The 15,944-nt window shown below is 41.1% G+C and overlaps 1 protein-coding gene across 2 annotated transcripts in view; it reads left to right on the top strand.

Annotated features, from left to right (window-relative positions):
- Positions 1-15,944, top strand: part of SUCO (SUN domain containing ossification factor) — a 36,094-nt gene that overhangs the window by 2,105 nt on the left and 18,045 nt on the right. For both annotated transcript variants that reach the window (XM_065744522.1, XM_065744514.1), the window contains exons 2-11: positions 5,228-5,336; positions 7,524-7,625; positions 8,896-9,041; positions 11,649-11,789; positions 11,968-12,115; positions 13,655-13,775; positions 13,989-14,113; positions 14,588-14,655; positions 15,118-15,225; positions 15,684-15,789. In XM_065744522.1, the coding sequence (XP_065600594.1) occupies positions 5,228-5,336; positions 7,524-7,625; positions 8,896-9,041; positions 11,649-11,789; positions 11,968-12,115; positions 13,655-13,775; positions 13,989-14,113; positions 14,588-14,655; positions 15,118-15,225; positions 15,684-15,789 (1,174 nt within the window). The remainder of the gene's footprint in view (positions 1-5,227; positions 5,337-7,523; positions 7,626-8,895; positions 9,042-11,648; positions 11,790-11,967; positions 12,116-13,654; positions 13,776-13,988; positions 14,114-14,587; positions 14,656-15,117; positions 15,226-15,683; positions 15,790-15,944) is intronic.

Genomic DNA, 15,944 nt, shown 5'->3' with positions numbered 1-15,944 from the left:
CAAGTGACGCTGCTGTGCTGGAGGGCCTGGGACTGCTCTGGCTCTGAGGGCTGGCGAGGGAAGTGAGGCTGGCAGCAGGCTGCCCTCGTGGTCTGGGTGAGTGCTGTCGGGGTGTCATGGTGCTCACAACTTTATCCAGGGCTTCTCGTGTGAGTGCGTGAGTCGTGCCCGGCTCATCCCGTTCAGCTTGGAGGTGCTGTGCACAAACAGAGGCTCCAGTGTCTTAAATAAAACAGGTCTCCATTATTTACCCTCATTGATTTTCAAAGAGTTTTAGAAATACTTTCATGCCACATCTTCTGAAAGGTTTGTCCTAGAAACTTCAAATTAGTTTGCTTGTTATCAGGCGACAAGCGGCGTGCCGCGTGGTGTGCGCCCCTGCGAGGTGGCTGTGTGACGTGTGTGGCTTCAGCACTTCTGTCTTCTGATACACCTTTCTCTAACCTGCTATGAGTTCTTCACTTTACCATTCTTGCTGCTGTTCTGTTGTTCCCTTTAGGTTTCATGGCTGAAGGGGAGGATGTACAGCTTCTGCAGTTAGCACAGGCAGGTGCTGGCAGCCCTGCGTCCGAGGAGGGCAGTAGTTCTGAGCACTGAAGCTCACGTGTGCTCCAGCTGAGAACAGCACAGAGCTGTGAGCCCAGCACTAAGTTTCTTTCAGTTTGTTGGGAAAATACTGAACTAGTAGAATGGGCATGCTGATCCCCCGGCTTGTGCAGGGAGCTTGCTTAGGGGAGTGAAAATGTTCCTTTCAATGGCTTAAACTTTTTTGATTGAAGTATCAGCTAACAGTTCCAACCACTTGAAGCAGGTGTTCAAAGTAAACTTCTTGGCCTGGATGAATTTTGGAATGGTAATTAAGATACTGTTGAAGTCTATTAAAAATGCATTATGAAACGTCTGGGAGTTGGGTGACAGCTCTACGATGATCTAGGGCAAATTCCCGTTGGTAAATAGATGCAAAAATACCACTCCTTGGCACTGTGTTGCATTTACAGTGTGCTGAACGTGAGGAGTTGGTGCAGAGCAGCTGATGACAATTCTGAGCCTGTCATTGCGATGTTGAGCCCGTGTTGACAGAAAGTTGGGAGGAAATCTTCCAAGTGATCTAAGTTAAACTTTACTACAGACTCTAGAAGCCTTGAGGCCTAACGTTGTCTGTGGCTATTCCTCTGTCCTCCTGTGGTCTTCGTGTTTGCCATCAGATTTTATTGCTTTATTTTCCAGTATATGTTCTTTTCCCAAAACTCAGGTATGAAAGTAAGTACAGCTGGACAAAAGAGTTTGTTAAGCTGTGATTCTAGTGCAGAAGTGTGTTACCAGGGGTCACTTGGGGCTGCTCTCTCTGTTCTCAGCTCTTCTGCATTATCAGAAGTATCTGTGTTGGCCTTCTCCTATAAACGAAGTAACTGTGGTGTTTGGTGTAGCCTTCCAGATAAGAGACACTCAGGAGAGCGCATTCTTTGCTAGGAGTAGCCAGGGTGCTAAAACCTGTATTAACTACAGAATAACAGCTTGGTTAGTAAAGGCTTTGCACAAAAGCTCTACTGTCAGGTGGTGGTTAGCGCAGGAATCTGGGATGAGAGCATTGTGAAGTTGGTGGATGGTGGGAGGAGAAGAGGTGTTGTCAGCACCTTTCTGGCAGCGTCTGCTTGGTCTGTATCTGTAGGTGCATCTTCTGCCTTTAAGAACCATCACAACTTGTAAAATATTCTTGAGCCTTAAGGAATATTACCAGCTCCTTGTTGTGTTTATCAACACAACAAGTGTTCATGTGCAGAAGCAGTTCTGTGGAGGCTGTGCTCAAGCCCGGTGCCTTGCTTTGCCACCACTGTTCTTCTCACTGGCTGAAGCAATGTTGCCATCCCGAAAGCCCAGTTTTCTTCTTCTGACATTCCTTCTGTCTGTGAGTCCTTTTAAATGCATTTCTGTCTTGTTGAACTCTCCTGATAAATAGATGGATCCCACTGCATACCTGGGAGGGGGCGAAGGTTCGCTCCTTTTGCTGTCTCCTTGGTGTCTGAGCAGCAGCCTGCTGCTGCCTGGGCTCTGCATTTGGATCTCCATTCTCCGAGTCCTTTTCCCTTTTTAGCAGTGAGAGTTTGTGGGAGGCAAACCACTTCTTCCTTCCTCACCTTTTACAGCTTATCTCCCTTTTTAATTGATGCATCTAAAACGGTATCAAGAAGGTGAGCTCTGCAGCCAGCAGATGGGCACCTCTCCCCCTTCCCCAGCCTGCTGTGATCCTCATCCTCCCCACGTCTCTTGCAGAGGGCTGTTCTGAGCTGCTCCTGTGGATGTGCAGCAGGGAAGTGCTGCATGGGAGGGACGCCTTGGTGCTGGTGCTTCTGCACCTCCTGGTAACATCGAGAGGTGCAGGAAATGTGAGTGGAGGAACTGTTCCCTTTGCGTTTAAGAGAGCCCCAGTGATCATTGCACTCGTGATAGCTTCTTGGTTTTTTTCCTTTGCTCAAAGTTACCTTCTTTGATGTCAACTTTAAACGCTGTTGAACTGCTTCAACCTCTCTAGTGTGCAAAAATAGGTCTAGTCTGGGAGGATTTAGGAAAACTCTTGAATCGTTTAGAGGACAGGTGTGTTTGAACTGAATTTTGTGCAAATATCACTGTTCTTGTATGGAGTCTTTGGGTAGGAAAACATAGGCTGCTTTCCTCTGGGAAGACCAGGTTGTGGAAGAACTGCCCTTCCCTTCCTGCAGAGAAGTCGAGATGTTTTTTTCCCTCCATGTTTGGGCTTGCAGCTTTTACACGTATCAAGCTGAAAAGTTCGTGGCATATTAATGAAAATAGCTTCAAAAGATATTAGTGGTAATACTAAAAGTCTCGTGCTTAAATTTCATTGTTCTTTTTGTGATTTAATAGCATCTGCTATTTTGAGACATACTTAGCAAGAATGGAACTCTTGAAAGCTTCTGTATCCCCGTTAGGTCACGATGTGTTGGTTAGGTGTTGGCAGCTGTCTCTGCACTCACCTGGGACTGTGTGAGTGGTGATTGATTGATTGGTGCTGTGTGGCATTAGGGCTGCTTGCTTGCATCAGTGTTTGAACATCACTGCTGTGGGAAAGGCGAGACCAGCTCCATGCATACAGCCACGGGAGCTACTGTGCTCACTAAACTGTGTAAAGATTGTTCTCAGTCAATTTGCACTTAGCTTTTCATATTCAATTTGTTTCAGGACTTAAGGAAAGCTTGGCAGTGGTGCCATGTCACGTGGCACAAGTTTTCTTATGGGCTGTTTCACTTACCAGTTCATGGCTAAAGAAGCCTGTTGAATGAACACATAAGGAGACAGGGAGTTGTGAGGGGGTAGCACAGTACCAGCGGTCCTGAAAGGTGCTCAGCCTGCCTTCCCACAGAAGAGCTGGTCTTACACCTTGGCTTCTGTGCCTTCACATTCCTGTGCTCCAGCAGAGCTGGATGGCAGCTGTCAGTGTGCCCTGCAGTTTCCCCTGGTGCAGCAGGGCCCGGCTGTTCATGTGTGTGCATGCTTACACCGGAAGAATGCTCAGTCCCCTCCCTGGCTTAGAGGGCTCTTGGCAGACTTGAGGCATTGTGTTTGAGGTGGGGATTAGACTGGGAAGGATTTGGGGAAGTAAGATGTTGGACACAGCTTATTACGTTATTATTAACCGCTGAAATGAGCGAGCTGTCAAACTGCATTCCTGTAAACGCCGCTGTCGTGCTCATAAGGCATGTTTGGTTGTGTTTGAAGGCAGTGCATGGGTACGTGTGTGAACGGCACTAAGTGTGTGCCTGCCTTCCCTGCTAGGTGCTTCTCACGCCTGCAACTGCTCAAGTAGGTGTTAGCGTGGTTGTGAGGATGGATCTTGTTTAAAATGCTGATTCACAGGCAGCTGTAAGTTTCCTTTTCTTCTGTAAGGGGCTTGATATGGCTGCGTGCAGTTTCCTGAAGCTTCCCACCCCCCTTAGGAAAAGCAAAATAGGAAATAACATTGGAGTGTGTGTGTAACAAAGGGCCAGAGTGAGCTTTTGTGGCTGCCTCCAGCCTGAAGATGTAGTGCTCTGTATGGCTGTGTTTATGTAGGGGGAATCTGTGCTGCATCTACTTCCCAATAAAGGTGATTTCCCGGCTGTTAAAGCAGGTGGTAACTCTATAAACACTAGGCTCATGTTTAATGTAAGCAAATGCTGACCTATTAATACTGTAACGGCTGCCTTAGGGCCATGTTAACTTTCAAATCTTATGTCAGAACGTTGCCGTATGCAGTTTCCTTGTGCTTAAAGATCTGCAGACTTGCCTCCTCTTCATAGTTCGTGTTTGTTTTCAGGGTGTGCAGTGTGAGTCTGTGTGGGGCTGTGCTGAGCACCCGGCCATCCCTTCGGTCACTCCACCATTTCCTGCATGGTTGTGCTTTCATTCTGCAGGGGACTCATGTTTGAGCACAGCTGAAAACCACTCAGAGTGCTGGATCTCTATCATATTTCTGTCAGATTTCCAAGCTTGTGTGAAGACTTTCTTGGCCTTTGGTCCTCCAGGTGTAGATTGCTGTGTGGATGTTACCTATGAAGTGAAGGGGCCTCTTGCTGTGTGCAGCAAAAGATGCTGCTCTGATGCAGGTGTTTGTGTAGTTGTTGGCTGCTTTACTACAGAAATAGATCCTTTTCGTTTTCTGCTCAGAAGTTAAGCTGCTTGAAACTGAAAATACAGTAAATAAATGACTACGGAAGTATAGCTGAAGCCAGTATCTGGTTTTCCATATCTATTCTCATTAAATTTTGCTTGGGCCTTTTTTCTAGTCAGCTCGTTGTTGCTAAACCTCATCAATGTACTTGATGCTTGACAGAAGAAAATCTTCTCAGGTATAATTTGTACAGCTCTCTTAAACGATGGCCTTAACTTTTCCTTCATTGTCACTGCTAAACCTTTCTCTGCCGTGTGGCTAATCCTTTCTATCTTGCAGTAACTTGTTACCTCTACCTTGCAACATGGTCTCACCATAGTATCTATTTTACTGATACTTTTGTCTTTTGAAAGCCGTGTGTATGGGGTGTGCTGTAACCGATTCCTTCCAGTTTACTCCTCCACTAGTGTTGATACGTGAGTATACATAAACTGCACATGGATACTATTTATTTCTTAGGCAGCTCTTGGGAACAACAAAAAAGGGAGACGGTGCTGAAGGAATACTGAAGTGTTTATTCATTCAAAATCCAAACTTTGACTTGTTTTTTTTGTGTGTTAACAGGCTTCCTGTTTGGCATGTCTTTTGTAAAGACAGTCTTTTATCCACGGTGCAGTATGCTTCAAGTGATGCTTGTGTCTTGGCAAATGATGGCGAAAATATCCAGGAAAAGGTATGTGAACTGTCTCCTTAGTCTGACTGGATATTGCAATAGGTCAAACTGATCCGTATGCTTTGATCCATAGTCACCTTGGCTGAAATGTTGAATGTTCACACTTCTTCCATGAAAGGGGATGATATCTGCCCAAGTGTTTTTCCTTTTCTTCATTGATAGTACAGCTTTGGTTTGTGTGTTGGAGGAGAAGAAATAGTAAAAGTAATAGTAGTGGCTCTGTGTTCTTTTATCTGCATCCTGGGTGCGAGATGTGGCATTATGGACAGTGTGTGGCTCTGTAGAGGCTGCAGTAAGAGGTAATGACTTATGTAAGTCCAGACCACAGCATACTCATTGCATCTGTGTTGTGTTAGAAACCCCATGCACAAATGAGTGCTATCCTAAGTGGATGTAAGACTAAGTCTGCCTTCATCATTTTTTTCCCTACCCATTTAGTGAAAATTAACAGAGCTAAAATACATCTTTGAAAATGCTAATAACTAAGATTCTGTTCCTTTCTTACTTACTGTCGAGAGTAGTGGGTTCTACCATGAAACTTGTCTTGAGTTTCTGAATATTTCAGTTTCCTACTGAACTTGCAAGCAGTTGACTCCTGTCAAAGTCATGGTGGTTCAGTTTCCTTATTTCTGTGGGTGAATAATGAGTCCTGTGATAAGCACAGCTAATGTCGATGTTAGTGGACATGGTGTTTCCTCTCTCAGTTGGTAGTAGTGCCAGTCATGGTCTTCATTCCAAGAAAACCTCTACATGGTACATTAAAAAAATGAAAAAGGTCTTGAGCATTCTAGTTGGCTCAGACAGAGAGCTGTCTGGTTAGGAAAAGTTATATTTAATGCTGTCTGTTTCTTAAGCATTTCAACATCTAGGGAAGCAGTGTTTTATTTGTCTTGTCAACTCATGCATCCAAACAGCATTCAGTCCTATTCTTATAGCTGCCTGAATTTGGCAGGCAAGCTGTGGTTTTAAAGCCATAAGGACATGTAATGGGTGGGTTGGTTTTTTGTTTGTTTTAAGGAAAAAAAAAAGATGTCCTACTCAAGTTCAGTGGCTGATGTAATAAACCTGGAAAGTTGAAGTGAGCTTTGAGACTGGGAAACTGCTCATGTATATTTTCCTGTTCTTTTTGTAGCATTCTTCCCTTCATTCCATTAACAGCACTGTGTTATTAAGCAGATTTCTCTGCTAAAAAGCAGAGAAAAGCTCATACATCACACTGTACTTATTTTTACTCATTAAACAAATATCTCTTGGGTGTATGAGAAGTCTTAAGTGTGTGCTTATTGCTCCTAACTCGACTCCTGGAGATGTCCTGCAGAAATAAGAGCAGTCTTGCAGTTCTTGTTTGGTTTTCCTTAGATCAGTTGCCTTCTTGAGGCAGTGATGCTGTGAATCTTGTGTATTGTAGCTGCCATTTCCGTGTCTGAACACCCAACACTTTCAGTATTTGACAGGAGGATTTTTCATTGCCTTAGTAAGGCTAGGGGCATGTATGTTCTCCCAGATTTATTTGCATATTTTAACGTATTGCTGCAGAAAGATGTTCTCAGAAATGATGTGTACGCGTTGTAGTTATTCTCCTTACGAATTTACGTGACTCTCTGAAACAGTATTTTTTAGTTCTACAGTCTGAGGTTTGTGAAGCTTTTTTCCCCCAACTGCATATTTATTTTTGCTCACTGAATTCCTTGTACTTCTTTTTACAACTGAAGATTTATAATCAAAAGTTGTTTTGAAAGATTACAAGAGGCTTAGTCTAGCTTTGCTGATGAGTGCTTCAACATAAACGTCCTAGGTGTTGTTTTGTTGTTCTTTTTAATGGTTATGTGTCGCAAGTCCTTGTGGCATCATTGTTCACCTCATTTTGGGTAGTGCAGGGAGGGGGAAGAGTTGTCAACACTAGAAACTGTAGCAGAACTGCTTTGCCTTAGTGCACAAAGGGAATGGCCTGAAACTTGCCTCTGACAGCTGAGCTGAACTGTGTGCTGTAGCCTTCGTACCCATGAACGTTTAAACATATGTGGGCAGTGGCTCTGAAGATTAATGTAGCTTAATTTCTTGATAATGTTTTTGGTAGCTAAAAGATAATATTATTCATTTGCTACCAAGGTTAGCTCCTCTTACTATAATAAAAGGCTTTTATTTATTACTGCATTTTTACTGTTGTTTCCCCTTTTACTACACTAGGGGAAGGAGGCTGGTCCCAGCCTGGAGCCGGAGCACGCAGATTCAAGTACACAGACTTACTCCACAGAAGAACTACTTGATGACGTTATAAAATCTGAGCAGGCAAGTCTATTATTTCATTCACTATCTCCATACAGTCTTCAAATGCTTCTTGCATTTTGGTCTTTCCTTTGGGGCTGTCTGAGGCCCTTGGAAAACATCTCACATGTCACTTGCTTGTAAGGTTACTGCCAGATTCGTGTTTCTGTTGTAGGAGAAAACCTGTGAAGCAACAGGCCTTGCATTTCTCATGTGCATAAATAATAGTGTTATAGTATTGTATGTCCTGACTAAATCTTTCCAAAGTGAATTAAAGCTTGATGTTATAGGTACGAATGTCTCAAAATACATATTTTTAAAAAATGTCTTCTCATAGAAGTCTTAATATAGGTCAGCCTTGGTGTTCGTAGCAGTTGTGCTTAGCTTTGATCTTCCATGGCTTTTATCAATTTTATTTCCTTTGTTTAAAATAGAAATACTTTCCAAGGGGCTGTTTCAATTGTATGCACAGCTGATAGTAGTAGGTCAGTACTCAGGTGTTGCATGTTACAGAGCCTGCTGTCACAGGTCATTTATTGCATATCCATTTCTGTTCTGTAGTTTACAAGATAATGTAAGTAGAATGTACTTCTGCATATGCACTGCATGGTTTAAATGTGTAATTGAGTTGTATAGACCTTCTCTAGAAGGCTCTTTGTGTCTAGATAGCTGACTCAGAGCAACCCTGGTATTGACAAGAGGCTCTTGGTTGAAGAGGCTGTGTATTCCTCCAGATTCAGAAGTACATATTTCAGTAGTCTGAGTAGTGGAAGTGCTTGTAAAAACTGAAGAACCAGTATAAAACTCAAGATGACTAGGCTCTCAGAGGTGATAAACGATTCACTTTGCACCAGTTACAACACAAAATAGACTTCTAAATGCATTTCTGACCTCCATTAGAGTATTTAAATCTGAAAGCCTTCCCACAGTTCAGCTGAGGATGAAGATAGTTTATATAAATTATACTGTATTGGAGCGTGCAGATAGAACTGCTTGCTTCAGTTGCTGAGATATTCAGACTTCTGTCTTGTTGCACATGCTTTTCCAATTAATATTTTTATGCTGTTCTTAAATTATGAAAGAATGTTTTAACTGGCCTGAAGTAGCACAGAATGTTAGCTAGGTTTGTGAAAAAAGAGCTTGTATCTGTACTGTCTTGCTGTCTGGTTTTCAGCTTCATTGTTGACAGAAATGTTAACTGCCAAACTGTTTATTTTCATGCTGGATGTTCTTGTATGAATGCTGTCCCTGTGCAAGTTTTGAAAAACTTAGTTCATCTGCAATGCTTTCACAGGCTGCTGAAGTGAGTGAAACGAGCCAGCCTGAAGCTCAGACTCCACCTTCAGTAGATGTAAACGAAGCTTCGTCTAGCATAGTTGCAAGCACTGAAAATAATTCCAGTTTACCTACCTCAGAGATATCTACAGTCTCACAGCCTGAGTAAGCTTTTTTTTTGTTTTGCTTTGTTTTCTTGGTTCAGTTTTGGACAGAATACTACTTTTCAGAGGCTGTTTAAAGGGATTCCTGTTCGGATTTAGTAGGGATGAGGAACTGTTCTTCCCTGCATGCTGTTCTTTTGCAGTGCCTTTGTTTATGCTGTCCTGCTAATGGAATATGCTGTCACTTACTCAAGTCTGTGGACTAAGAGAGTTGTGTATTTGCTTAAGTGTAATACTATTGCTGTTATCAGCTCTAAGCTGCTGCTTTCAGAGAAGAAAACAGAATGCCTCATACTACACAGTCTGTATTATAAGAGCCTCCAGGCCTTTGCCATCGGGATTTGTGCTCCTCACAGATTCTCAAGTGTTGCAGCTGCTTGAGGGATGGCCTCTCCTTTTAGTGAAGGATTAGCTTTAGAGGATTTTGCTCTAAGACTTGCGATAGAACGGTCTTAAATAAGTTCAGGTATTAAAAGACTTAAACTGAAATCTGTGATTTTATTATAAAGACAACCAAGGTTGTTTGTACTGGTTCTTAGTAGTGTAATGCAGAGCTGCCTGTGCTGCAGGCAGTATTAGACTCCTTTAAAAGCTCATTTCCCTTTTGATTCTGTCCTTTTGTGGCACGCTGTGCAATCACATGTGAATGGTAGTTTAGAAATCCGTATGTATATACTCCTCAGTGCTTTTACAAAATTCTCCTGGTCTTTTGAACATGTGCTAAAGGAAATATATCCTTCTGTTTCTCTGCTGATAAAGATGTTGTATTTTAACTGATTAAAAACCATCACACTGAAAATGAAGGAGACTTCTCTTGTTCTCTTTTTGTGTTAAGTTTTTGCAGGTTTACTAAATTCAGTGTTTTTACCATAGGGAAGGTCTGACAATCTTATCTGCTGACTGCTCTTACTTAAGTCAGCTGGTACTAATGCCGACTCGTGGTCCTTTGTAGAAGTTTTTCATTGCAAGGCTTGGAAAATCAAGCTCCCAAAACTTACATTTTCCATAAACCAAAACTGGACTGTGATTCCTGTGTTTCTTTTTATAGCTTTTGTTGGCTGCCGTGCTGACTTGCTGGTATAACTAGACACAGGCCATGCACTTGTCAGGTTCTGGAAAGAGATTCAGGATGTGTGTTTAAAAAAACCTCCAAACATTAGCTTGGAATGTTGTAATTGTTGAAAATAGACTCATGGAGTGCTGGAGTAGTAAACTGAAGACTCAAATTAGCAAGCAAATGAGTATTGAAACTTGTTTTGAAGCAGCTGATTTGTTAGCTCATGCTGGGCAGTAGTGCTCTAGTTCTTGTACCATTAACAGGAAGAAGGGGTAGGATGAATATAGGGTACAGATGTATTTATAGGTGGGGTTTTTTGTTTTTTTTCTTCAAATTTCAGTTTGGCTTTGAATGTTAATAGGCTGTCTCTTTTCATGCAGGCAAAGTCAGTATCAAAAAAGGTGTAGTCTGACTTCATTGTTAAACAAGATTTTTAAAAAGGCTCAGTTCTCTTTGTTGCTGATAGGCATTGGTTGTCCTGTTTTAGGTGCTGGTTACCATCACAGAATCATATGTCCACCAAGTGTCACAAAACATGCCTCCCTTAGGTGTTAACCTGTCTGATCCTGCAGCAGGACTTTTAGTTGCAGAACAATTCAGCTGATTTTATTTCAAACTACTTCATGATAAATCCTTTTTTAGGACAGCTTGGGGACTGTAGCTTGTCCATGTGTACCTAACCTGGGGAAAGCTTATTGAAAAATAAACTGAGCTCCTCTTGTGGCTGTAAGGGACAGCAGCTGCAGTGTGTAGTGGGTTTGGTAATGCACTTCAAAAGTGATGGTGTGGGTGCTAACAATTGAAAGTGCCCAAAGTGGAGGGGGATGCTGCAACTTATAACTCGTGTTATTTGCCTTCTGCCAAAGTTACTTAAGGCTGAACAGGTACACCCTAGTATAGATATATTTCATGTTATACTTGTTCTGTGTTTTATGCAAATGATACTGTTGTCCATCAGCAAAGATCAAGAGTGTTTGGAGCTTTTCAGTGCTGAGCACAGTTAACAGGATTACCTAATTTTTATTGCACTAGTGAGAAAGAAGAAAGCTAGTGGGGGAAAAAAAAAAGCCTTGTTGACTGTGTTATGTACTGCCATGCCACACCATTCCTTGCATAGGTTTAGCCAGTCTCAGCTGCCTACTGGCGTGGTAATGTTAGGAGTTATTAGTGAAATAGAAATCCCTTGAAAGGGGAAGAAGATTGCTGGAAGCCAGCTAGTTGTGAAGCTCTTAGTTTGTAGTGATGATGGGGAGAATTATCTGTTGAAGTGCTGATAATACGTTAAATGAGAATTCTGGGAAAGGAGAAGATAGCTTCTGGTTCTTTTGCTGGGACTGATGGGTAGAGAAATTCTGTTCCTGCACAGCTGAGACTGCTGTCCCACAAATATGCTTCATTCCCCTTCTGTTTTCTTAATTTCTCAGGTTGCTGGTTTTCTTGTTTTCTTGTTTTCTTTTTTAACTTTGGAATATCTTTAGTTTATGTAGTTCATTAGCTGGATTACTTGTATTATCCAGAAGGGTAAAAAGCATGTTATTTTTTTCCCTTCAGTGCAATAGAAAATACCCGTGCTGATATCCCTGTAGTCAGCTCTATTGAAGCTGAGCAGTCAGAACCTGACTGTGATATTGGTGGGACACTTGAGGCTGACCCTCAGAGTGAGCCTTCCTCTTTTGTCAGTCCACAAGAGAGGTGAGTATTGAAGTAGGTTGTGAGTCTGAATGATTTAATGGTAACTGTTTCTTCTGTCCTGGCCTTGCGAGAAAGATTTGCATGTGCTTGCTTATCTCCTTTTGTGTGCGTGTGTTTAATATTGGATATGACTGAAAGTGTGATCATTTTATATGACCTAATGCTCTCAAAATTTCAGCCTTGCAGGCCAACATATAGAGAACATATCGTCTTCACATGGCAAGGGAAAGAAGACCAAGTCTGAGTTTGAGTCAAAAGTTGAAGCAGCTGAAAAGGGGGCAGATCAGAAATCTGCTCTGAATGCCTCTGAGAACTTAAAAAGGGAGGTAAGCAGTACTGATATCATGCACTCGGCACACACAGGAACATAATGACCTCTGTTCAGATATCAGTGTTAAAGAGGAATAAGCTCCATCACTTTGCTGACTGCTACTGTATAAATTCACAGCTCTTACATCGTGAGCACTGCATGCAGATCTAGTGTTGCTCTTTAAGTAGAGGTAAAATAAAACAGAACAACGGGGCAGCAAGGTTGATAGTTTGTCATAGCTTCATTTTTTTTCTGAGCTTTTTCATATAGAGATGGAGGAATTCAAGTAAAACTGCCTGGAGCAGAATCCAGAAGAGCTGTTCTTCCTGTAATGGGTAGTTAAGTTGGGACTTTCTGCAGGATGCTGACCTTGTCTGCGTACATCTACCCTTGAACAGGGTACAGCGTGCCTTTAAAGTAATTACATGCAGTCAGCAAGAGTTTTCTAGAAAACTTACTGCCAAAAAATTAGTGTTAACTTTTTAAAAGGTTTATTAACCTAATATTTTAATGGCTGTGATGTAAAAGATTGTCACTTTGGCCTGATGGTGTAGTTATGCGAAAGCATTATTCATTCAATTGTTTTTGTGACTGGCTACTAACTTCCATATAGTGCAAGGAAGATCACATATTTCTGAAATGAAGAAGAGGGGGTTTTGGTTTTTGTCCTCTCATTTGAAATTGTGCATACACTTCTGGATATGCAAGATCTAAAGTTCTATTGTAGCGTGAGTCATGTGAAGAATTCAGTTGTTATTCATTGTTAATTTTTATCTCAGTAGGCGTTTTTCCTCTTTTCTGAGGGCTTTCATCTATAGAGCCTGATGTGAAATAGTTCTTGCTTTTAGTGCAGAAAAAATATCAACCTTAAGAGCTGTCCTTCTGAAAACTGTAAAGTGTTGGCTACAGAAGAACAGATCTTCAGTGCTTGATATGTCTAGCAAAAGGTCTTGACATGTGTGATGATGTGTTATGAGGTGTCTTTATGAAGGAGAAGTGAGGCTTCAATTGATAGATATAGCCTATGATTAACATAAAAAAGGGTTACTGCTTTGACAAGTCCAAAACAACATATTTTGTTTTTGTTTTATTTTTTCATATTAAATAACATGCTTTCAAATAGCACTTAATTCTTCTGTTAATTTTTTGTGGTATTCAGAAACTCCAGAAAACCTCTGGAATTTTGTCATGATCAGCATTTCTGTTTGAGGTTTTCTATTACAGAGAAACATTTTTTTCCTTAGGGAGAAAAACAAAAATCTTGAAGGCATAGCAGATGTTTTATTAGACAGAATGTTTATGTTGTACTTGAAATGTATTAGTTCAGCCACAAAAATTATTGCCATCTCAGTGCAGGTCTATAATTCTGGGAGGAAACCATCATGTTTATTTGGCTTGTGAGCATACCTTGGCACTAAGTTTTCAAGATGAGATCAGGTGATGGTTTTGTTTTTATAATGTTTTTTAATTTGATGTATAATATAAAGTTGTGTTTTGTTTCAGTGTTTGTGTTGAAAAATATTCACAGTCTGTGGCACTTTTTTCCCCCCTCCAGAAAGACTATAAGAAAACAGGAGAAATTGACCCTACATCTGTCATAACTCCAAAGGACCCTGGAGACATTCCAACATTTGATGAGTGGAAGAAGAAAGTCATGGAGGTAGAGAAGGAAAAGAGTAAGTTCAAGGGTTTTTTTTTTTTTTTCATTAAATACAGACCACTTCAATCTTAAATTTGAGTAGCAAAACTGTCTGAATTCAGAATGCACCCAAGACATTTTCTTTCCTACTAAAGTAATGAGTGGTAGCATTTATTGCATAAAAGCCATAAGCAGCAGTTTCCTGAGTTGTTGTGTGAGCACTGCAGTACTGACATTTTCTTGTTCCTAGGTCAGTCAATGCACCCTTCTGCTGCTGGCGGACAGCATCCCACGAAGAAGGTCCAGAAAAACAGAAATAACTATGCCTCTGTAGAGTGTGGTGCCAAAATTCTGGCAGCCAACCCAGAGGCAAAGGTAAGCATTCACCAGTTAGCAGTGTGCATTACTTCAGTTTGCTTACTCCCATGCCAAGCAGTAATGCAGAATATGGTTATATAAAACTGAACATTGATTTCTGAAGTGGTCTTTCATTTTTTTGAGTTTATGTTCTATTCTTACAAGGCCAAAGAGCACAGTAAAATATGATCTGTATGTCTTAAAAGGGATTACTATGGAGAAAAGTTTCTTTGGAAATATTTGAAAGAGGGAGCAGAGTCTGCTCAGTCTAGAAATTGAATGAGGTTGTATGAGCTCACCATAGTAAATAAGCTGTGATTGCACAAAACTAATGTGGTGTGATGTCTCCTCTATATTGTCATGCTTTGGATGTTATGAAGCCCAGTATTAGTCTATGGCAGTAATACTGAATTCATATCTGGGAAGAGGGAGAAAACCCATTGGCATTGTCATTGTCAGCTTAAAATACTAATTGTCCTCTTCTTTATGCAGAGCACTTCAGCTATTTTGATGGAAAACATGGACCTTTATATGTTAAATCCATGCAGTACTAAAATCTGGTAGGTTGCTGAAGTTTCCTTGTATGTAAAGAGTAATTGTAGTTTCCCATCATGATGGGAACATGCATATACTGTGGAACTGACTAGATCTTGGTGCATCTCTGCCTCTGAAATGTGTGTAAGGAGCTTTAAATTAACTATATATAAATATCTAGTCTGTCAGGTGTGCCTTAAATAATGGTTTCTATCCTCAGTTTTTTGTTCTGTGATTTATTGTCTCTGAGCACAAAATGAATGAAGCTCTTCTAGCTGCATGTGCTATCTAGAGTTACTAAGTCAGATATGCATGTAAATTCACTGAGTGTCACTAGTGATTGTTGAAGGGAGCAAGAAGTGACACCTCCTTATTCTGCAGTGTTTCTGTAGTGTTCTTCTATAGCAGTGAAGGATCCAGCAACAAAGTAAAGTGCCAGGGAGTGCAGTTGGAAGTGCTTTTATCAATGTTTCCTTTTTGTCTTCAAGGTTTGTTATTGAGCTTTGTGAACCAGTCCAAGTGAAGCAGCTTGACATTGCGAATCATGAGTTATTCTCTTCCACTCCTAAAGACTTTCTGGTGTCCATTAGTGACAGGTATGTTATCAGATGTCTTTAATGACATACATTGAAATGTGTTGTGAAATGACTTGGATTTTATTTCATATATGCAATTATTTACTAGCTTCTAGTAAATAATTACTTTACTAGCCCCAGGCTTCCTGTGTTGTTGGTTTTTTTTTGTCTTTTCTGTCGTGTTTCAGTCCTGGAAACTTTACTGGCTGAATTTCAATAGTTGGATCAAATATAGGGTTTCATCTTTAAAGGATTTAAACACTGAATGAAGTATGTGAAGAGGTGATGTTGACTTTTCTGTGGAGACTAGCACCTTATCTTTCAGTGCTTCTCTGCATTAAAAAGCACAGCACAGCTCTCATGCAGCTTTAAAAGCTACTTTATTTCTCGTGTGAGGAAAAATGTTTTGGAAAACTTCAGTCTGTAAACAGTGTGCTCTGGAGTTCTGACTGCACTGTTGTTTTGGTTTTTTTTTCCAGGTATCCAACAAACAAGTGGATTAAACTGGGTACTTTCCATGCCAGAGATGAGAGGAATGTCCAAAGTTTTCCTCTGGATGAACAGATGTATGCCAAATACGTCAAGGTAACTTCATGCTGCCAAAGCTGTTATGCTTCTCAGGAAATTAAGTGTTGATTTTACCTTTTGTAACAGCATCCAGAGACACGTGTTCTCAAAGCATGTTTAACCAGTAAGTGCACTAGTTTTGTTTGTGTCCCTAGTGGCCACATGCTAAACCC

This window comes from Cyrtonyx montezumae, unplaced genomic scaffold (genome assembly GCF_038088225.1).
Source record: "Cyrtonyx montezumae isolate F1298 unplaced genomic scaffold, pur_monq_1.0 scaffold_1, whole genome shotgun sequence".
Lineage (NCBI taxonomy): Eukaryota > Metazoa > Chordata > Aves > Galliformes > Odontophoridae > Cyrtonyx > Cyrtonyx montezumae.
This window is presented reverse-complemented; position numbering and strand designations above follow the sequence as displayed.